The 23,921-nt window shown below is 38.7% G+C and overlaps 2 protein-coding genes across 9 annotated transcripts in view; one reads left to right on the forward strand and one right to left on the reverse strand.

The window, feature by feature from the left end:
• LOC114148168 (calphotin-like) overlaps positions 1 to 21,689 on the reverse strand; it is a 35,662-nt gene extending 13,973 nt beyond the window's left edge. For 2 of the 5 annotated variants that reach the window (XR_003596228.1, XM_028023215.1), the window contains exons 1-3: positions 21,364 to 21,688; positions 21,134 to 21,192; positions 9,895 to 10,000 (exon numbers count right to left, since the gene is read on the reverse strand). Coding sequence is in view for 4 of the 5 variants with exons in the window: in XM_028023215.1 (XP_027879016.1) it covers positions 9,895 to 10,000; positions 21,134 to 21,181 (154 nt within the window). In the remaining variant the exon portion in view is untranslated. Of the gene's footprint in view, positions 1 to 9,894; positions 10,001 to 21,133; positions 21,193 to 21,363 lie in introns of all 5 variants that reach the window. The other 3 variants (XM_028023217.1, XM_028023214.1, XM_028023216.1) reach the window with 2 other exon arrangements.
• Positions 21,690 to 21,753: 64 nt separating this feature from the next.
• The window catches only part of wdr4 (WD repeat domain 4), a 41,832-nt gene continuing 39,664 nt past the window's right edge, over positions 21,754 to 23,921 (forward strand). For 3 of the 4 annotated variants that reach the window (XM_028023218.1, XM_028023220.1, XM_028023221.1), the window contains exon 1: positions 21,754 to 21,917. In XM_028023218.1, the coding sequence (XP_027879019.1) occupies positions 21,835 to 21,917 (83 nt within the window). In that variant the 5' untranslated portion in view covers positions 21,754 to 21,834. The remainder of the gene's footprint in view (positions 21,918 to 23,921) is intronic. The other variant, XM_028023219.1, reaches the window with a different exon arrangement.

Raw genomic sequence — 23,921 nt, forward strand, 5'->3', positions numbered from 1 at the left:
TAGGTCATACCTACTTAAATGACATGCTTTATACAATAGGGAGGAAAAATAATGATAAATGTGAGAGATGTGGAGAGAAAGAAAATGTAGAACACATATTGATGAACTGTAAGTCAAATGAACTCGAAAGGGAAGAATTAAAGAGAATAGTTAGAAATATGGGGCATGAATGGAATCTTAAAGGTATATTAGGAAATGAAGGAAACACAACAGATATTCACAAATTAAGGAAAGCATTGTTTATTTATCTTAAGAATACAAAATTAAAAAATAGAATTTAATAGATGTGAAGTAATGCTTCTACACACTCATGTACAGTAGGTGGCGGTATGCACCTTAAAGTTGCTTGTGATCCGCCATAATAGAAAAGAAGAAGAAGAAGGTGTATCCTATTGGTGGTGATGAACAAGCCCAGGCAAGCAGGCTACGGACTTTGTTCGGTAGCCTGCTTGCTACTTGCTAATCAGTAGGTGGGGTCAAAACACTTGCGTTTCTCTCTCTCGCTTTTTTGTAACGAGTAACTAAACCACACATTGAAAATGTATCGGAGTAAAAGTACGCAATTAAGTTCGGAAATATAGTGAAGTAAAAGTGAAAGTCATCAAAAATTTTCATACTCCAGGAAAGTATGAAGTACTCCAAAATATACTTAAGTAAAGTAGTGAAGTATTTTTACTTCGTTACTATACAACACTGATTATTATTATTATTATTATTATTATTATTATTATTATTATCACCATCACTAAAGAAAAATTTCAAAGTCTTTACCAGAATTGAGACATTTCTTCAAGCTAGTACCACAACCTGCTGAGTTGGAGGTATCACAAACAGTGTGGGGCAAGTTAGTTTTAAAAAGTAATTAATAATAGTTACTTTTTCAAAAAAGTGGCCTCATTTCAGGGTTTCCTCTAGAAAACTTGCTAAACCCAGTGATTGGGGTGCTAAGCCAGTCCACCGTGCTTTTGTATTAAAAGATGTGAAGTTGACAGGAAATGTAAAATATTACTGGAATGTCAATACATTGCCAATGAAATGCTATTTAAGCCCACAACTATGAGTCCTAAAAACAATAAATAAAAAAAATACAGTTAAAATTAATATCAATTACTTGCACTTCTGTTTAATCCAAATTACTGTATGTCAGCAGCTCCAGAAGGCCCCCAAAGCTTTGAGGGCCCTCCATGAATGCAAATATTTTTACACAGACCACATTTATATAAATGTTGTAGAAGCCTAAATTCAGTTTTAGTTCATTCAGACATTTAGGATAAATTAAGTTTATATTTCTTATAAAAATTTGTTTGTTAGGATAAAAATTATTAATCGTTAAATCTCTAATGCATACAAATTTGTTATATTAAAATATACTAAGACCTTCTAAGAAATTTCCATATCTAATTGCAGTTAAGGATTTGAGGGTGTGGCTAAAGAGAGTTAGTTGGGCAAATGGAGTGGAGCCAGTTTTTTAACCTCTCTTTTGTTTATTCTTTATTCTTTTTGTGGAAAAGTAACATTTATAATATACACTTCTTCTACACAGTTTTTTTTTCCAATTCAACTTCAATTCTAATTCAAAACCACTTTATTAATCCCAAAGGGAAACTAAATGTTGGTGTAACTCATTAATTCTTCAAAGAGTTATTGTAGATGGTGATGGCTGTTGGAAGGAAAGATCTTCTGCAGCGGTCTGTTAAGTGAAGTGAAGTTTCACAAATCAAATAAAGGTTTCACAAATCCCAAACATGGATTAAAATATTCTACGATAAGAACAGAATAAACTAGTTTGGGTTTGAAGTGTCTAGGAGTTGTAATTTAGGAACTGGAGCAGTCCTAGTGTGATACTGATGCAAAAAAGTGGTGAAATCAACCTTTATTGAAGTTTCACAAATCAGAAAAAGTTTTCACAAATCACAAACATGGTTCTAAATATTCTGCTATTGGGAATAATCCAGTACATGTTTGAAGTGTCATGGTGTTATGGTTTTGGAATTAAAGCAGTTCTAATATGATCTAGATGCAAAAAAGGATAAAAACTGCACTTTATTGAAGTTTCACAAATCACAAAATGGTTATAAATATTCTGCTATTAGTTGAGAATAATCCAGTCCAGATTTGAAGAGTCTAGGTGTTGTAGTTTTGGAATTAGAGCAATTCTAGTGTGACCAAGATAGAAAAAAAAGGACAAAAATGGTCTTTTATGGAAGTTTCATAAATCGAAAAAAAATTCACATATCCCAAACATGGTTCTGAATATTCTGCTATTAGAGCAAAATAATCCAATCCAAGTTAGAAGTGTGTAGTTTTTTTTAACTAGAGTCGATTAAAGATGCAGAAGGTAGTGAATAATTAGTTGAAATCGCCCTTTAGCCATTTCCCGAATCGGAAGCTGGAATTGGAAACCAACTTCAGCTTTGTGCTATTGACCGCCTGTCCATCTGATCCTGGGATCTGGAATCGCTTGACCTGGATTTGGATTCCCTGGCTCTGACCCTGGCCTGTCTGACTGTGAAAAAGCCGATCCCTCAATAAACACCAGTTCTGAATTCACTGCTCAGTTCCTCCGCCCATCAGTGCTTGAATCAGGCTTTAGCCTGGGCGCTAGTGTTTGATTCTGCTACACATTTAACTTCCCTTACCTTTAAAGAGTTCTGTTCAGAATTAAGCACAGTGTTTGATCACCTGGATCATGTTGGGGACGCCTCTGAATGTCTGCTTAAACTTCGCCAAGGCTCTCGTAGTGCAGCCAAGTTCTTGGTGGAGTTTCGCACATTGGTTACCGACAATAAATGGAACAACGAGGAGCTCAAAGGAGTGTATTATCAAGCCTTATAGGATGGCCTGTCCGTCAGTGAAGATGCCAAGGATTTGAACTCACTAATCACAATCTCTATCCGGTCTTGATAGCAGACTTCGTGAGCGGCCCAGCCAGTCTGCTACAGCTCTTCCTTGGCTGTTCCTGCCTGTCATGGATCGAGCCCTCTCACTACCCCCGCACCGACTGTACGACTGTGCGATAGAGCTCCTGCCAGATGCACTGCTGCCTAACAGTTGATTGTTCAGCTTGTCTAAGCAGGAACATGAGGCCATGGAGACCTAAATTAATGACTCTGTGGCAGCTGACATTATCCGCCGCTCGTCATCCCCACTAGGTGCCAGTTTCTTTTGTTGGAAAGAAAGAATGGTAAATGGACTGAACTTATATAGCGCTTTTCCAGTCATTTTGACCACTCAAAGCGCTTTACACTAGAATCACATTCACCCAGTCGCACTCACAAACACACACACATTTATACACCGATACGCAGATCGTTAGGCAATTTGGGGTTAAGTGCCTTGCCCAGAGGCACATCGACATGTGGCAGGAGGAAGCTGGAATCGAACCTACAACCTTCCGATCGCAAGACGACTACTCTACTAAAGAGCCACAGTCGCCCACAAGAAGGCACATTATGACCATGCGTTGACTATAGGGGGTTAAACAGGATCCCTATAAGGAATAAATACCCACTACCAGATATCAAAAGGCATTTGAACTTCTGCATGGGGCAACCATCTTCTCCAAATTGGATTTACAAAATGCCTATCATCTAGTCAGGATATGTGAGGGAGATGAATGGAAAGTGGCCTTTAAGACACCTGTAGGCCATTTTGCCTTTTATCCTAACTAATGCCCCTGCTGTCTTACAGGCATAGTTAATGACGTTTTGAGAGATTTCCTAAATCATTCTGTGTTCGTTTACCTTGATGACATACTCCTCTTCTCACAGACCAAGGAGGAGCATGCCGGTCATATTCTCCAGAGGCTGCTGGAGAACAAATTGTCTGTTAAGGCTGAGAAATGCAGTTTCCCTCTCTCCACAGTCAACTTCCTGGGGTTTGTCGTTGAGGATGAACAGATCAGAGCCGATCCTGACAAGACCAAAACAGTGGTGGAATGGCCCAGTACATGTAAGCAACTCCAGCGTTTTCTGGGTTTTGCAAACTTTTATCGTAAGTTTATTAAGAGCTACAGCGTTGTTGCCCAGCCACTAACTCGACTCACTTCAATCAAGCAGCTCTTTAAATGGCCACTGAAGGCAGCAGTGGCCTTCAAAGAACTTAAACAACTGTTTTCTTCCCCACCAGTCAAGGCCGTCCCAAGGCAAAGCAAACTAAGCAGCCGGTTAGGACCCCAGGGCGACTAACTGGCCTCCTCACTAGAGATGATTTTGGTTTTTTTTAGTAATAATTTCTATGTCACTATAATATCAAAAACACACAATTTCACTATGAAGTGATTTGTTTTTACAATAATATATATTTGATAACGTATGAATGGATGTAGAAATTCTTAATTTATTGATTAAAAAAATTAAAAATTGCTCCTGGGGGCCTCTGGTGGCCGCGGTAGGTACCGCACTCTTCGCTGGTAACATGAGCTGCCGTGCAACGTGCAGAGCATCCAAACGTCCAAAGCTTCGGTCAGAAGATAAATAAACAAAACAATGTCTCAAAAAAGGACTTGTGCTTCAGGGAGGGAGAAAAGAAAGGGAAAGAATAGAAAAAAGCCAAGATAAAAATTTGTTTTAATATGTCTTGGTAATGTAATGTAAAACATTTGTAACGCTGCTAATAGAAAATTAGCTTGAACAGTTCATTCAACAGCCAAACATTTATGCTAGGGTGTTTGTGTGAAGCTGAGTTTTATCTTTAAATGAGTTGATTCTCATGGTTGGCTCTGCATATTTCTGAGGTATTTTGGCTTCAAAACGCCGTGTTTGATAACATTTAATAACAATAATTAAAACTTCTCAATGTTTGACATTGTTTACCAAAATGTTTTCATGTCAGGCTACATAGCTGCTACATCGATGAGCTGCTCTATGCTGTAGTTGGGGAAATGTTGTTTGCTGCTGAGCAAAATCATTTTGTGGCTAAAACAAACATTATTTTGACATCAACTTCTAAGTTATGTGAAACTTCTGTTAAAATCATTTGAATGCATAGAATCAGTCCAGTACCGGTACCGGTCCACATTCTAGGAGAGAAAGACTCACGCAGTATAAATTACATTTTTAGCTATTGGAGTAACACTTAAGAAAAATGAATTTAATCATAGAATGTCATGAATATGTGTGTAGAGCTGCACTGATGGCAGTTTTCTGGCCGATCCCTGGTTACTGATCTTTAAAAAGTCTGACCTGCCGATTTTGATTTTGGCTGATATGAATTTTTTTTTGTCTAAAATGTTGCTAAATATAGCAACAAAAAGTCGGTGAGTTGGCAACAGTGGGGTGAATGTTGTTAACTGTAAACATGCGGACCTGACCTGGAGGAACCGGTCTGTCAGTCAAACCTCTCACTGCAGAGCAGAAGAGGACAGAGACTGAATTTTAAATCTGCTGACGAAGATAAGATTATGGGATAAGATGGGCTTCATGTGTAAGTATCGGCTCATCATGATCCCCCAAAATTAAGGAAATCGGCGCACAGAAATCAACTGGTCGATAAATCAGTTGACCAATAAATGTATCCTATTATACATGTACATAATGTAAACAGCACTGCCAGAGATGCAAGTTTATAGCAGGTGTGTGAATGACCTAATGATCAGACTGCTAATTGAATATACTGTATTATTGTATATTCATTTAGCCAGTCCATATTGTTAGCAGAACTAGAGGGCCCCAAAACCAAATTTTGCTTAGGGCCCCATGGAGGCTTGGGTCGGCCCTGCCACCAGTCCTCCTTCAGCCAGATTCCTGAAAGCAATTTATTGTGGAGGTGGATGCATCGGCTACTGGAGTAGAGACAGTTCTGTCCCAGCCTTCTGGCTCTGCACACAAGAAATATAGAAATAATATTTCTATATACACCTCTGGAGGTGGTAGCACCAGGTTACCACCTGATCCAGGACCATCATTTCATGTGCCAGACTCTCTCTGAAGCAAATTGGCTATTGAATTAGTACAGCAATGCCACCAAAAGAGTTGAACCTAGCTACAGAAGAGGTAGATGACATTAAAAAAAATCTCTTGACATATTGACAAAAGACAATACTGAACTTGGTGGAAGAGGTAAAAATATTGAGGATACAGAACACAGAAAAAGACCAAAGGATTGTGTCACTGGAAATCCATGTTGCTTAGCTGGAGCAATACGCCAGACTGAATGACATCATAGTAACTGGATTAAAAATCAGACCACAGTCTTATGCACTGGCAGTGACAATAATGGATAAAGAGGTACCAAATAAGCAAGATGGTGAATCTCTTGAGCAACAAGTAACAGCTTTCCTGAACTCAAAAGGAATTACACTGGATTGATACCAAATTGAAGCCTGCCAACCGCTGCCACAAACAAGTAAGATGGACAAACCAGCCATAATAATGCAATTTGTGAGTAGAAAACACAAGCTTGAACTATTGAAACAAGGTCAAAAGGTCAAAAGAAAGGTAGAGATGTGTACTTGAATGAACTGAAATCATGCTATTTGGGAATAGCAAGTCAAATAAAGAAATCAATATAAACACATATGGTGTAAAAATTGAAAGAGTAAGTGAATATAGATTTCTTGGGGTCATTGTTGATGATAAAATAACATGAAACCTCAAATTATGTATACACACAGGTTAAACTGTCTACAAGTCTGTTTATTTTAAATAAAGCCTAATGTGTCCTGGAGGAAACAACGCTCCATATTCTTTACTGTTCCCTAGTCTTGCCTCATTTGAGTTATTGTGCAGAGTTATGGGGCAACAACTACAGAACTTCACTACAATCATTAATAACATTACAAAAATGTGATACTTATTACTTATACTCTTATTTGTATGATCCAAATAACCAACCAAATAAGGTTGGTTATTTGGATCACACAAACGCACTACTCATACATCTAACCTGTTAAAATTTGCTGACATAATGAAATTACAGACCGTTGTTATCTTGTTTAAAGCCAAAAAACATTTAATTACTGGGAAACATTCAAAAGCTCATTTTAAACAAGGAAGAACTTTATAATTTAAGGGAAAATGTGAATTTAAAAATTAAAGATTCAAAACAACAAGAAAAAGCTTTTGTTGTAATGCTTAAGTAAATCAGCCAGAACCCAACACGTAGCAATATGACTACGTTTTATTAGAAACAAAGTGATGGTGTTGAAGGGGTCCTAGTAGCTGTGGTTGCACTGGTTGGTCTAGAACACAAAAACAGAGATGAGTGTTGTGACTGGATGAAAAACCAGAGAAGAAACAAAAAGAAATTTACTAGAAATGTGAGGTCTGGAGGGGCCAAGAGTCCAGCCTTGGGAAGGTTTGGTGAGTAGAGGATGGGAGGGCCTCAGGTGTTTACTGAGGACAGAGAACATTCACCATGCAGTGGTTCAAAGTCAAAAAACAGTCTAGGATCAGACAAAGGAGAATCTCATGCAAGAAAAATTCAAAATCCAATACTCTACTGTAGAGACAGGGTCATAGGCAGGCAAGGTTCAGTAATGGTAAGTCAGAAAATCGTCTTAAACTCCAGTAAGGACTAGGCAGATGCAGACAGGCAGGGTCAAAAACCAGAAACTCCTTGAACATGAAACAGGGCTTGAAAGCTGTGACAGAGGCATCAGACGTGACGTCTGATGCCAACTCTTTTGGTGGCAAGGCGAGATGCCGTGAGTAGGTGATGAGCAGCTGTTTAAATAGGGAGCAGCACAGTACAGGTGAGGATAATGAGGAAGTAGAGGGATGGCGAGTAAACAGAGCTGAAATTATGACATTTGTATTTCGGTATGTGGGGTGAAGCTGTGGAATGAGATAAGAATGGAAATCAAGCTATGTCCAAACATCAGTTTAAAAACAACATTTAAGAAAATGGTCACCAATATGAGAAATAACTTTTGTTGTTACTATTAATGAAGTTGTCAAATATTACTGTATTATAGTATATTTATTTAGTAATATATTTTTTTAACATTTTAAAAATTATGCTTGTTTATACAGGCATGCAATTATAAATGCACTGTACTAGTTATAGATATGGATATAGAAAATAATAAGGAAAACTATTAAAACCAAGTTAAGAGTAAGAGGGGTGGGTGTACTTCTACCCATTCCTTTGAACGTGTAAATATACTTTACTACTGTTCTTTTGTTTTGTTTGATTTTGTTTTAAATGTATTTGGTTTGTATATAACTTTGTTTATTACAGTACATTCAATAAAGCCAAATCAAACCAATTCCATAAGTTCAATCACTATGTTCCATGCGTCAGTGGCAATGGTGATAGGAATTAATCCTGTAATCATGGTGCTGTTGCTACTATCCAGTAGCTCAGTGGTGCTCAAAGTGGGTCCTGGAAGGCCGGCATCCTGCATGCTTTAGTTCTCTCCCTGGTTTAACACCACTGGATCCAATGATGGCTCATTAGAGGCCTAAGAAGAACATTGACTTGCTGAAAAGGTTGTTATTACCACCAAGGAGAGAACTAAAACGTATAGGATGCTGGCCCTCCAGGACCAACTCTGGGCACCCCTGCAGTAGCTTGTACCATTACCGTGTGTATGTGTGCAAATATTGGGTGAATGTAGTTTGCAAGTTTACTTGTTTTTTTTTTAACCAAAATTCAACTGCTTAAAGTTTTTCTTTCAAAAGTTATTGTCTGTGCAATGCACTGGATAATACAGCTTCCCCCTTCTCAACAATGATACCCGAAGTTAACTCCAAGCCTCTCAAAGTAGAACATCCTCCTCGTCTGAATGTATGGGACAAAGGAAAACATCACTCAGTGCTTGAAGCTGTTCTTCACTGAGTTTGTCTTTCCATTAGTCGAATGGACTGGGTCTCTGGTCCTGTTTTCATGATCAATTCCTTGAAGGACTTTCTGAGGCTCGCTACTATTTACATGCTTATCAAAAGCTGATTGACTGAAGTATTTAGTATCCACAAAATGAGGATGTCGATTCCTGACAAACCCACTGGATTGATTGACAGGTGGTATCATGTCAATTGTTTCAGAAACTCCTGAGAACTCATGTAGGTTATTTGGGAAAATACATCTTTAGAAATGCAAACAGTACACAAAACAGTAAATTTAGCACTATTTCTTCCACTGAAATAGTGGAAGCAACAAAAAAAAAGCAACAAGGGTTGTCTTTACATTTGCAGTAAACAGAAATGAAAGTGCCATTTGTAATACAGACAATAGAACTATGCATAAAATATTGCCTTTAAAGTTACATTAGGTAATTTTTATTAATCTGTGTTTTTTACATATTTAAAACTGTCACTATGCCCTGACAGTACAATATGAGACAGAATCTGTAAAGAAAAGTAAATAAATAAATAAATCAAGCTCTTCAGCCACCTCCTAGTGCTATCTCCAGAAATACCCAGAACAGGTCAGAAATAACCCATCAGAGCCAAATACTTTAATAATATTTATCTTTTATGAGAAACAATTTAAACACAGGATGTTTCAGGGCTTCCAATGACCAGGTAACTTTCAATAACATGGAGATAAAGATAATAGAAGGTGAAAAGTTATTTGCATGTACCAGGATAACAAAAGCTGTTCAACAAAAGTATGCAGTCATTTGGTAAACAGCACTAACAGTCTAACTGTGGTTGTTAAACTCAAGGGGTGCCCAAAAACTCCCTGAGCTGTTGGGCCCCATTTTCTGTGGGGTCACCAGGTTCAAGGTTTCCAAAATAACATTGAACCTGATCAAACTGCAGAAAGACCTTGGGTTTCAGTTCACCCCTCTTTATTATTTCTTTTTCTATCTGGTCCAATTGTAGGATTTCTGTACCACTCAATGAAAATTATTAGATCAATGATTTTTGTGCCCCAGTTCAAATTTCATTTAAAAGATTAGAAAAGTAAAACATAACCTAACAGCAGAATTTGTTTTCTAAAACTTACCTTTGCTGGTCTTTTTTGATGAATTTTTGGATCCTGATGATTTTGTGCTAAATGTCAAAGCTGTAGGTGCTCTGCTCAGTATATTCCAACTCTGAGTCTGCAAGCACTGGCAGCACAACACGAAAACAAGAGAAATGGTACAGAGTTTACTGCAATTGCAAATGGTTACAAAACTACAGGAATGCTTTTCTACACACTTCCACTTGTTTAAATCAAAGCAACATTAGTTTTGGTTTTGATTATGGAATAATAACATGATATAAAGCTCAAAAAGTAGATTTTACATAATACCATCCTATAACAGAGAAAAGACATGAAAACCTGAGACTGAGTGTAATTAACCTTTTCCAAACATCCTAGTTTTTATTTTAGATGGTTGGTTTACTTTGCATACAGAAACTCAATTCTTTCACAAAAACCAAAAACTACCAGGGTCAAAATTATTAGTCCCTTATTAACTGTCAATTGTGTACCGTTTTGGTTGGATAACAACATGCAATAAGGGCAGGACTACTTATATGATCGAAGGAATTCATGTCTGCAGGAATAGTTTTCACTTCACTGGGTTAAGTTCAAGGACTTGTTTTTAGAACACTATTTCAATATATAGCATGCCACTGGCAAACAGATCTAGGTCCGTACTGCTGCGGCTGTGCGGAGTACAATATAATGGTGACAAGGCAGCGAACAGTCCTGCACCCATGCTGACTAACAGCATGTCGTACAGGGGTGGGCAACTCCAGGCCTCAGGGGCCAGTGTCCTGCAACTTTTAGATGTGTCTCTACTTCAACAAACCTGAATCAAATAAGGAGGTCATTAGCAGGACGCTGGAGAACTTAGGAGGTGATTCAGCTATTGGATTGAAGTGTATTGGACCAGGAAGACATCTAAGAGTTGCAGGACACTGGGATTGCCCACCCCTTATCTAGTAGCTTTAACACCAAGATAAAATAATTACGTATATTGGGCTTTCTTTGGGCTGAAAGAAAACATTGACTAACTAATTAATCATGAGTATACTTCAAGTTCACTTAGAATTAGTTAACTTAAAGTGTGACATTTTGGAACAACTAATTTTGAGCTTAGTGTATTTTAATCGTATTTAAATTGTACTAAAGCACAATTTAAAGTGTACTAAGTGTACTTCAACAAACGTTTTTGGACAACTTAAGTTAAACTTAGTGTACTTTAAGTGTATTGCTTTTTATGTAATATAAACGTGCATGTTTAGTATATTTTGAGTGTACTATTTTTGTTATTCAATTACATTTAAAATATACTTAGAATGTATTTTAAGTATATCGGCATTACATATTTTATGCATTAGTAATGTGATTACAGTATGCTACAATTACACTTTTGTTTTATTATAATTGCTGATGAAGTACACTTTTTAGATACTTAATGTATTTTATTATTCTGCTTTGCCACTTTGTACATTACATGCTTCATACACACTGCAGCACTGCAAACACATCAGGATCAATTACAACACACTTTACAAGTGAAACTAATTACATTGTGCTTTCAATATATAACCATTTTGGTCACACTTTGTTTGATGAGGTGTGCATAGGTCTGACATAACACTGTCATCCAACTTTTAAAGCAACTTCTCATTAGAAGTGTCATTATTTACCGAATAACACTTCATAACACCTATTAGTATGTTCCTAACAGGTGTTATGTTTATGACAGTATCATGTCAGTCTTATGCACACCCTGTCAAATAAAGTCTTCCTCACATTTTTCAAGAATACATTGCCAATATGCTATCACAGAATTGTACAAATTGTCAATACATTTAAAGTTTACAGACAACATGCTTATGAAAATCAGCACAATAAAACAATAGATACACTTTAGAGGAAATGTGAAATATATTTCACCAAGGATAGAGTATTATTTTAATACAATGTCACAGTATTCCAGTATTATTCCAGACAAACTGACATTTCTCCGTCCTAAGAACAGTGAGGATCAACGACAGAAGATTCCTATTCACTGGACCACTGCGCTTTACAGAAACCTACGAAAAAGAACAGTAGAGCAGTTAAACAGAGAAAGTTCTTGTATTTTAAAGAGTACAGAAAAACAGCAAAGAAAAAAGTAAGACTTACAATTTTAAGACGTTGTGGATTCACTTATGTATGTGACATCATCAGAACTGATGATGATTGAGACCTGCTGCCTGGGGTGAAAAAACATTTCTGGGGGTCTTCTTTGCCTGTTTATGTTAGAAGTAGAAAAAAAACAGTCAGCAATCTCATAGAATCAGTTGATGTTGGCTTTAACTATGAAGCCGTTTTAAATGTGGACTTAAGGGAGATAAACTACCTTAAAAGCTTCTCATCCATGATCTGAACACGCTGATCCTTGCAGGATCAGTGTGGCTGGTCCTGCACACTGATCCCTCAGAACCCTCAACCTGAGGACCCTCAGCCACGATGAGGGGGGCTGGTGGTGCCCGTCTCCAGCAGTCATCAGATGAGAGGCGGGGTTCACCTTGGACAGGTCACCAGTCCATCACAGGGCCCTGAAAGTTAACAATGAACAAAATGTATGAAAGAGAAATGGTAGATTAACAAGAGGAATAAATTCTGTCCAATTATTTTAAAATCAAATCATGTTTATTAAGCACTTAGTGTTGGAAACACACCAGTTTTGCTGTTAAAAATGTAACCAGCTGCTCAGTAGAAAAAAAACAAAAATCCTTCCACCATGAAGACGATGTGGAGCTTCATCCTCAGAACTGGTTGGTGATCTGGTGGAGCCAGAGCCTCTTCTGAGACAGGAAAGTCTTTAGGCTTTCTAATTCCGACTTACATTAATTCTGACTTTTGACTGTTGTGTGAACTCCCAGCATTGTGATAAGTCTTAACTTAACTGGATGGGAGTCTGCTTGTAATTTGTTAATCAATTCTTCACTAACAAATGTGTTGTCACTTTGTGTGTCCAATAAAGTGTAAACTACCTGTTCTTTAGATGGACTCTCGGCAGTAGAAACCCATAGAGGAACAATCATGGAGGTACTACCTGACTGACCCACCTCTGTGACACTCAGAGCTGTGGCTGCTGTAGAATCACTTTCTGTGATGTTTGTGGAGCTCTCAGGTATTTCATTTGCCTTGTGATTCTCATTATACAGACGTGGGGTGTCGTCCCTAAAGCTTCGGCACTTTGACAACTGATGCCTTTCATCTTTACAGAACACACAAGTGACCTTTAACTTTGTGCCATTTAACATTGTTTCATCTGCATGTACTGTAGCATGTGTTGTTAAGACTTGAGTTGTAGATCGGCTTGATTTAATCTCCTTTGCGTATCTATTTTCTGAAGAAGAGCTGCATGAATGGAGGGCATATGAAGAAGTCACAGGATTGTATGCTACTTCCGCCTCAAGTGCCATAAACTCAGCAAAATTTTTGAAGGAGGGAAAATCTTTACCTTCCAAGAGAGCAACTGTGACTTAACGATTCCACCGTGTTGCAAGCCATTCTGGAACCTATTGCAGCAACTTTTGGTTTTCCTCACAGTCATTTAAAATCTCCAAGTTCTTTACCTATGATGTTGCTTAGAGACAGGTTGTGAGAAAATCAGAAAATGCTCATAAACCTTCTGCATCTTTTGAATGAATTATTGGTAATTTTGACAGTTTGTCTCTAAATGCCTTCTGAACAATAAAAGGCTGACTGTAGCGCTAGTCAAGCCTCTTCATTGCATCTCTGTATGCATCTTCATCACTGTGATAAAATATGCCCTCAAGACATTCAAGAGCAGGACCAGTTATGTACCTTTTAAGTAGATGCAGATTATCAGGAGGAGATATACTTTTGCAGTCCACCAGTGAGACAAATGAAGCCTTCCATTCAATATAGGTGATGGGATCTCCGCTCAACACCATGGGCACAGGCACTGGGATTCTGTTTACAGCTATGCTGTATTGGATAGCTTTAGCCAGCTGGGATATGTCTGTGAGAAGCGATGGAGCAACAACTTGAGGGTGTGATTGTTGTAGAGGATTGTTTGCAGGAACTGATGCACATTGTTGCCAGAGTGGTTGATATGGACCTGTAGAATCCACTGGAACTGGTTGTGCAAAGCTCTGGTTTATAACAGAAGTCCTATTGTTCTGTATCATCAACTGATTTTCCATGTCAACTTTTAATTCCTTGTCATAAATCTCTAATCTTGCACGTGCAGCTTCCCTTTCCTTTTCTGCTCGTAAGCGCTCTAGTTCAGACCTTTGTTCATCCAGTTCCCTCCTGTGTTTCTCCTCCATTTCTCTTATCCTTTTCCTTTGATTGATTTTCTCTTGAGTGATTTTATAATCACGGTAAAACAGGTATTCTGTAGACCAAGATGGCGGCGCGTGAACAACGCGAGGCTCAGCGTCTCTCCAGAATCTGCTGTTTAGTGGTTTTTTATCTATTCATTACTGGACTTTTTTTTTCAGAATTGCACAGTGTTGCTGCGCTACAGCAGACATGAACTTCTGGACATTTGGAGCTACAATTTTGACTCTATGATTGCCGATCTCCGACTCATCCCAGAGAACTCCAGAACACCGGAGGCTGCTCACTTCTCCAGGCCGGGTGGACGAGAACGTAAACAAAGGCGGGGCAAGCGTGGAGAGGTGCGAGCTAGGCTAAAGCTAACACCACACCGGCTCCCTTTACCCAGCATTTTCCTCGCCAATGTCCGTTCTCTGGCTAATAAAATGGACGAGTTACGACTATCCATCACGAGTGACAGACGGATTATGGACTCAAATGTCATGTTTTTCACCGAAACATGGCTAAACAACAGCTGCCCAGACAATGCTATCCAGCTAAGTGGACGCCACACACACCGAGCCGACAGGACAGCAGATGACTCCGGCAAGACCAGAGGCGGAGGTTTGTGCATTTATATTAACAAAGCTTGGTGCACAGACTATGCTACTACCGAGAGTCACTGCTCACAGAATGTGGAGTTTTTAATGGTCAAATGCAGACCTTATTACCTCCCAAGGGAATTCATCTCGATCATCCTCACTGCCATGTACACCCCCCCGGATGCTAATGCCGTGGTGTGCTGGGGAGGCAGCATATCCAAGAAGGACACGTCCAGACTGGACAAACTGACCAGGCGTGCCGGCTCTGTGGTCGGCATGAAGCTGGACTCTCTGGTGACGGTGGCAGAGGCGAGGACACTGAACAAACTGCTGGACATCATGGCATAGCAGCCACCCTCTACACGCCGTCATCAGCAGCCAGAGGAGCCTGTTCAGTGACAGACTGCTGCTTCCCAAGTGCCAGACCAATAGATTTAAGAACTCTTTTGTCCCCCATGCCTTCAGACTGTACAATTCCTCATTGGGGGGGGGAGGTGACACAGGACAGTGGGTAGAAGGAGTAGTGACCCCTTGTATTTTTCTCCATACTTATCAGGTCAAACCACATAGTGCAATACGATATCACTGGTCAATCTATCCGCCAAATTCTTCTTTTTTTTTGTGTTGTATTTATATTTATTTATATTCTTATATTCTATATTCTTATTCCTTGTTTCTTGCATAATTTAAGGTTTTTCATGCATAATTTAAGGTTTTGGTTACTCATATTTAGTGTGTACCTTAGTATTTAATTTGCATTTTTGTATTCTTTTGCACTTTTGCTTACTGTGTGTTATCTTTGTTTTTTGCCTGGGAGCTGCTGGTAACTTCAATTTCCTGAGGGAGTCTTCCCAAGGGATCAATAAAGTACAAGTCTAAGTCTAAGTCTAAGTCAAGCTAGCCATGAAAGAACTCTATGCAGCTATTAGCAAACACCAAACCAAATACCCCGAGGCTGCTTTTATTGTTGCAGGTGATTTCAATCACTCCAACTTGAAGACAGTTCTTCCCAGATTCCACCAACATGTCTCCTGCCACACCAGAGGAGACAAGACCCTGGACCATGTCTACTCCAATCTGGCTGGAGCCTACAATGTGACACCCCTCCCCAACATCGGACAATCAGACCATCTCTCCCTGTTTCTCACACCTCGGTACTTATCACTCATCCAACGTGTGAAACCTACCGTGAGGACAGTAAAGGTGTGGCCAGAGGGCTCAGATGCTGTGCTCCAGGACTGGTTCAGGAATACAGATTGGACTATTTTCCACCATACAGACTTGGATCAGTACGACTCATCTGTACTGAACCATATTTCCACCACAGAATGTGTCACCACCTGCAAACGCATTACCATGTACCCCAACCAGAAACCCTGGATCAACCGAGACGTTCGTCTCCTGCTGAAGGCCTGCAACATCGCCTTCAGGTCAGGGGATGCACAGACTTACAGTGCAGCCAGGGCTGAGTTGAAGAAGGGAATCAAGAAGGCCAAACACCACTACAAAAGGAAGGTGGAGGATCATTTTTCTAACGCCAACCCCCGACGTATGTGGCAAGGCCTTCAGATTCTCACAGACTACAAGAACCCCAATACCACCCCCGCTTCTACTGATGTCTCCTTCCTCAACGAACTTAACAACTTCTATGCTCGTTTTGAGAGAGGGAATACCACAACTGCAACCAAAGCAGCTACCACCCCAGGCCAACAGCCACTGACTTTCCTCCCCACTGACGTAGGAGCGGCTCTGAGCAGGATTAAATCCCACAAGGCTGCAGGTCCTGATGGCATACCTGGACGTGTCCTCAGAATGTGCTCTGGGGAGCTGGCAGGAGTGCTGACGGACATCTTCAACCTGTCCCTGGCCCGCGCTGTGGTACCGACCTGCTTCAAGTCTACCTCCATCGTCCCAATCCGCAAGAATCCCAACCCAACCAGACTCAATGACTACCGCCCGGTAGCCCTTACCCCCATCATTACCAAGTGCTTGGAGCGGCTGGTCCTAGCACACCTCAGATCCTGTCTCCCCCCCACACTAGACCCCCACCAATTTGCATACAGGCAGAACAGGAGCACAGAGGATGCAGTCTCTATAGCGCTGCACTCTGTCCTTTCTTACCTGGACAGTAAGAACACTTACGCCAGACTGCTGTTCTTAGATTTTAGTTCAGCATTCAACACTGTCATCCCATCACAACTCATTACCAAACTCACAGACCTCGGCAACAGTCCACTCATGTGTAACTGGTTGCTTGACTTCCTGACGAGTCGACCTCAACATGTCCGGCTGGACAACCACTTCTCATCCACCATCATCATAAACACCGGAGTGCCACAAGGCTGTGTGATGAGTCCCTTCCTCTACTCCCTCTTCACCTACGACTGCAGACCTGTCCACAGCTCTAACGCCATCATCAAGTTTGCAGACGACACCACGGTGATCGGCCTCATCAGAGATAATGACGAGGCCGCTTACAAGGAGGAGGTAGACCGTCTGGCTGAGTGGTGCGACAAAAACAACCTACAGCTGAACACCGAGAAGACCAAGGAGCTTATCGTGGACTTCAGGAGGAACGCTGACCCACATCCACCCATCCACATTAAGGGGACAGTGGTGGAGCGTGTGGACACCTTTAAGTTCCTGGGAGTCCACATCTCCGAGGACCTGACTTGGACGACCAGCTGCTCCAAACTCATTAAGAAGGCGCATCAGCGCCTCTTCTTCATGAGGACCCTGAGGAAGAATCACCTGTCCTCAGAGATCCTCACAAACTTCTACCATTGCACCATTAAGAGCATCCTCACCAACTGTATTACAGCTTGGTACGGGAACTGCTCCGTCTCCGACCGGCAGGCGCTGCAGAGGGTGGTGAAAACTGCCCAGTATATCGCCGGGGCACCGCTCCCTGCCATCAAGGACTTCTACAGGAAGCAGTGTTTGAAAAGGGCCGGGAAAATCACAAAGGACTCCACTCACCCAGCACACACACTCTTTTCCCTCCTGCCCTTTGGGAGGCGTTACAGAAGCCTACAGACCAGAACCACCAGGCACCGGAACAGCTTCTTTCCCACAGCTGTCACGCTTTTGAACACCTCCTGACATAAAACATAAACTATAAGGACTGTACTCCCCTATCCTCTCATACAACAATAACACATGGACTATCCTCACACACACACATCACGGACTGTTTTCTTCACACACACATACAACCTGTAAATTTTATCTGCCATTATTTATCTTGTATTATATTATATACATATATAATCCATTCCCTAACATTCTTGTATATTCTGTATAATCTGTGCATATAGCTCCCATATTTATATTTATACACAATATCTATATCTCTTTGCTATAACCCCTTATAGTCCATACATACATAGTCTTGTACATCTGTAAATAAATATTTATATCTCGTAGAGCACTTCTGGATAGATGCAAACTACATCTCGTTGCTTGTACTTGTGACAGTGCAATGACAATAAAGTTGAATTCAATTCAATTCAATTATACTGAACTTCCATTGCAGCTAATTCTGCAGCTGCATCAATTCTTTTGGCTATGATGCTTGCTTCAGTATGGTGACTTGTCTGTGATGCAGTACCAAATATGGATTTGGCATGTTCATAGGTTAAGAACTGATGGAGGCGCTGCCTTTTTCTATCTGCATCAAATTCATCTATCGTTGTTAAATGCTCAGAAATTATTTTCATAATGTTCTTTGTCACTGATTCGCATGAATCCATTTTGCGCCTTATGAGTTGGGGAGGTGCTTTACGCTCTCTCAGCTCGTTGTAGATTTTTGTCATGTCCTTTACAGTCTTTTCAATATTAGCCATTTCTGTTAGCTGTAAATCCGATAAATCACGTTTTAGATCTTCTCTGTACGATCTGACCTGGCCTTTCCAATGTTCATAAATGGTTAGCAGCTTCTTCTTTTATTTTGTTTATCCGTTTGAAGTAAGAGCATTTTTTCCGTGGGTACACTAAGCCATTCCGTTCGTCTCAGTAATGTTTTATTAATTATTTCGTCCGTTTCTTGTTCCTTTTCAATTTGTTTTTCCATATATTTTCCATTATGTTAATAAACGTTACCGACCGTTGCTGCAGCTCGTTGCTCCGTGCCGTTTCCTTACCGTTCATTGAGCTCGTTCCTAATGCCGAAGGCGAAACTCTTCTCCCAGAAGTAAAGCTCTTACTCCTGGAGGTCTAAGCTCTTACTACAGCAGACGCCCCTTCAAATGAAGGATTTGGCTCTACTGATGAACAGGTTTATTGGGAGTAAACCCTTAGTTTCACTGTAAGAGCTGTAGCACAAACACAAAAAGATAAGACACAAAACACGCTCTTAGAACCATAATGTTTGAAAACTGAAAACAACGTTCACTACTATCAATATCAATCGATTCAAAAACTATATCGTATTTGATTACAATAAACCAAAAATCCCAATCCAATTGATCAATATTAGAAATATCCTATTTACAAAATAAACGTAACTTGTGCCTTCATCAATGGGTCCGCTAATAAGATACATTTATAACACTATTGCAACTTATCTTCCGTTCTTTCTGTTGCCAAGCAGCCACTGCACAACATAAACAGCGGTAGTTCTCTCATCAATATAAAAGCATTAATTCAAAAGTCAACTAACAAAAAGGCAATAAGCGCAAAAAGGGGCATATAACAAATAAGTTGGGGCTATTTACAGTAATAATCATAAAAGTCACAATAAAATTTATAAATTATTTCTGAAACCAACGTAAGTTTGTTTATATATGTACTGCACTATTTATAATTAATCGAAGATAATTTGCATTTTGAAGCAAACTTACCACCAACTAGCAACACGTTAGCAGCCTTCGTCCCTTCGGGCTCCTTTGGTGACACATATTTCACTTCCATCCGGTTCTTGTCTAGTTGTGTTGTCGTCTAACTCGGAGTATGATGTCACCAGCTTGAATTTACCAAAACTACTTATCATCAAGGCCCTCTCTACTTTTAAGGCAATATTATGCGAGTAAAAATGGCAAATTTGAACAGCGTCTGTTATCTTCTCTGGCTTCATGGCTTTTCTTCTCCTTATGGCGTTTTTCAAAAAAACTGAAAGTGTGCAATACCTCCAACATCTGGTCTGGAGTGTGAACAGGAGCTAATGCCGTTCAATAACAGATCTTACATCACACATCTGTACATCACAGATTCCGTCAGCTTCCGTGTTTTAGTTAAAAAACTGAAAACAACAGATTATATTTGGAGAGATGTAAAACTGAAGATAACTCCTTACATTTAGTGTTAAGGACTAACACATTTTTTTTTTAAATAGCTAAAAAGCCTTATTTTATTTTTTACTTTTGAGTGTTCTGTGCTTGATTCATATTGAAGTATTATTTTTGTTGTAGCACCTCAAAACTGTCAATGTTTGATATTTTGAGGTATGAACATATTATTTACTTTGTTAAACAACATTACATCAAATTCCCCTATAAGGACTGTTATGTTTTTATATTCTTTTCCATTTTAACAAAATAGTAAAAGATTATTAAGCCACCTAAAAAGGCATACTTTATTAGCCTAAAGTATACACTGAGATGTAATTTTAAACATACTGAAATTAATCATTTAAATTAAGCGTTAAGTGAATTTTAAAAAATTCTATTTTGAGCATATATTTTAAAATATACACAAAATATCTTTAAAAAATATTTGAAAGATATTTAAAATATCTTTTAAATATAGACTTGAGCAAAGGTATATTTACTCTTGGGAAAATACATATTTTGTTCACTTAAAGTATACTTTTATTTATATTTATTTCTTAAAAGTGTATTTTGGTACAATTATATTTAAGTATGTTTAAAGTTATAATGTCAAAATTGGTACAAGCATACTTTTAGTATACTTCGTATATATTTATAGGTAGTACACTTAATAATTAGTATACTTAAAATATACTTAAACAAATGTAAGTATATTTGAAATACACTAAAGTATATATTTCTTTCACTAGGATACTCCTAAAGGTACATAAAAATGATATTGTGTAAATGTGAGAAATTACTACACACCTCTGTTAGTAGTATGTAGAATGGAAATATTTTGTGCAAAACAGTGTTGTCAAACAAAGAACTATCCATTGATCTCTGAATTCATGTCGATGCAGGCCTAATAACCATAAACAAACAACATTATTCTCTGAAATGAATGGAGTATGTGTTTTTGAAGCAAAGCACACTAGATTGGCTTGCATAGGCACACAGAAAGACAGTGGTTTGTAGTTTTAGAATGTAGCCACATAAGCAAAAAAAAAGCCCTGAGGCTGCAACGTGAGCTTTTAAGTCAGGAGGAAGAATTACCTTATTGACACATCGCAGGTGTCCGATCCTTAACAGGGAGGTCGACATGTTTTAACAACCTGCATTAAAAAACAAACATCAACATTTATCTTAAAAATATAGTGACAATATCAAATTAATCTTCATGCCATTATCAAACCTGCACTTTGTCTACTATTAAACTGGTTAGAAGAGGAATACCACAGTGCTTCCACGACGGTAGAGGTAAAATGCAGTCTTTTTATCTTTACCTTGTGAAGAAAGACGAGGAATGTGAACAGTTTGTTCCACTAAATCAACGCAGCTCGGTCAGCGCTCCTTTATGTAACAAAACACACCACGCCCCTTAAAGCCCTCACTCTGCTCCAGAAGAGACTGGTGCAGCCAACTAGAAAACACTGTATTATGTCTATAGAAAACACTACAGGATACGCCCCCTACAGTCTACTCCTCCCCGCTCCACTATGTATCTTTTATTTTCCACTCTAAATCTTTTAACCATGCTTTTAACGGCCGTGCATATTTGAGAAACTCTTCCCCTGGCCACCGCAGCACAAGAGGGCGTTTTGCGTAGTGTGATGAGGCGGGGATTGTGTGTTTTTGACAGGCCCAAAGCGGACGTGACATTGCAAGTAGCCGTGACGTACTTCCTGTGGAGATCATCCCCGCATTCTCCACGTGGAAGACAAGAACTAAGAGCATTCAGTTCGGTACCGTGAGCAATGGCTTGTTTGGGTTTCTGTGGGGAATGGTTTCTGTCAACCTGCAGCAGCAAACTCATAGCGATCCATACCAAAGAGCCCAGGTTGGAATTTATTTATTTATTTTTTTACTTTTTGTTCTATTAGCTTTTTCTATTTCCCAGTTCTTTTTGTTGGACAGCCCAAGGAAAGGAGCTGGAATCAGTATCAGTTTCCATAGCAAGAGGTCTAATTTATTCTTGACCAAATATAAAATTGTGCAGCGCTGGACTCCTTCATGCAATGTACCACAGGAAGGGTAAAGTAATCAATGCACATTACAAATATCTTCTTGGGCACGCACACCTTTGACAATAGGCTGGATTTACGCACGCACCATTTAATTGACCATATGTTAACATCATGGGCAGGCCAGCCTCTATTATGTTATTGTTAATAACATCATATTCAGCAAATATGGCATCGATAATCAAACCTAAAAAGGCCAGCACAGGCTGCTTCCAAACATTTGAAAGCGACAAAAAAGTAATCTAATAAGTAATCTAATAACCAAAATAGGTAAATAAAAGAAAAAGAAATAATAACTAGGCGTTTTCTGGTAGTTTCAGATTGTTTGACACAGATCCACATATCATTGTTTGTCCATGAATTTTATAGATGAGAAGTGGTAGAGTTCCTTGTGAAAAGTGTGGGAACAACACAAATAATATATTATTTGTGAATAATATATTTGCCCATGACAATTATTACATTCAATAACCTTTCAAGTTTCTTTTCTTTTCTCGGGGTCCCAAAAATAATGTAATTCTTAGAAAATTCAAGTAGGTTTGGAATTTTAGTTGAAAGCAGCACACATCATGCCACAAAGCTTTATGTTTGCTTCATTCATAGAAGTGGTGTTCTGTTGATTCATTATCACCCTCACAGAACATGGGATATAATTATGTTTACATATTAATCTCCAGCATAATAACACATGCTGGTGAAAGAAGTAACGTTTCATAAGCAGTTTTTTAATGTTTAAGTCACATCAATAGCCACATTCCTAATTGATAGAGAATGTCATGAATTTTGTCTTGGTAAAATTTAGTATTCATATCATATTCATATCAACCCAGCTTTTAATTTGAATGAATTCTGAGGTAATAATATCCAAATGTTATTGTAGATTTTCACCAGAAGCTAAAATATTTGTTTCATCAACAAATAAAATAAATCTTAGAATTGATGATGTCATTAATGTAATTTTGGATCTAACACTGACCCTTGAGAAACACCACACACAATATCCAAACATTCAGACTGACATTCTCCCATCTTCACAAATTGTTTCCTGTTTTTTAAGTAACTTTTCACTCAATTTAGTGCAATCCATCTGATCCCAAACTGTTCCAATTTACTGATTAAAATGTCATGATTTATAGTATCAAATGCTTTTTTGAGATCTCTTTTCATTAATAAAGTTAATGACATTCTCAAGTTCAATTAGTGCATGTGACACTGATTGTTTACTTCGGAAGCCATATCGACTATTCACAAGTAGTTGATATTTTTTTTCAATAAAATTGCCTAGTGATGTTGAATAGCTATTCCAGGATTTTGGAAAATTGTGGAAGAAGATAAACAGAACGGTAATTTGCTAAGTGTTGTTTATCTCCAGATTTATACAGTGGAATAATTTTAGCAATTTTCATACTATTGGGAAACTGACCGGATAATTAAGATAAATTAATGGATAAATTCATCTGTCTATTCTATGAGTTTTACATGTTTAAAGTTTCTCCCAAATATTAAAACTTATCTTTATTTATATGCACACCCAGATATTTGACGTTGGATTTTACAGGAATATTAAAAGCGGTAGATATAGGACAGTCCTTTAGAGGCAAAATTTCTCATTTGTTGAAATTTAATTTAAGCTTTTGAAAATTTTTCAGTTAATTAGAAAGTTTGGGAATTTCATTCAGGTTGTTTAGGAAGTTGGTTGTGTCATCAACTGTCTGATTGAAAACCCCTGGCCTGGCACAGATGATTTACCAAACTGAGCATTTTTAATTCTCAATAAATAGAAAGGAGCAAAAACAGAAAGGAGGTTGCACATCCTTGTT

The sequence above is a fragment of the Xiphophorus couchianus genome, chromosome 7 (assembly GCF_001444195.1).
Source record: "Xiphophorus couchianus chromosome 7, X_couchianus-1.0, whole genome shotgun sequence".
NCBI classification, from domain to species: domain Eukaryota; kingdom Metazoa; phylum Chordata; class Actinopteri; order Cyprinodontiformes; family Poeciliidae; genus Xiphophorus; species Xiphophorus couchianus.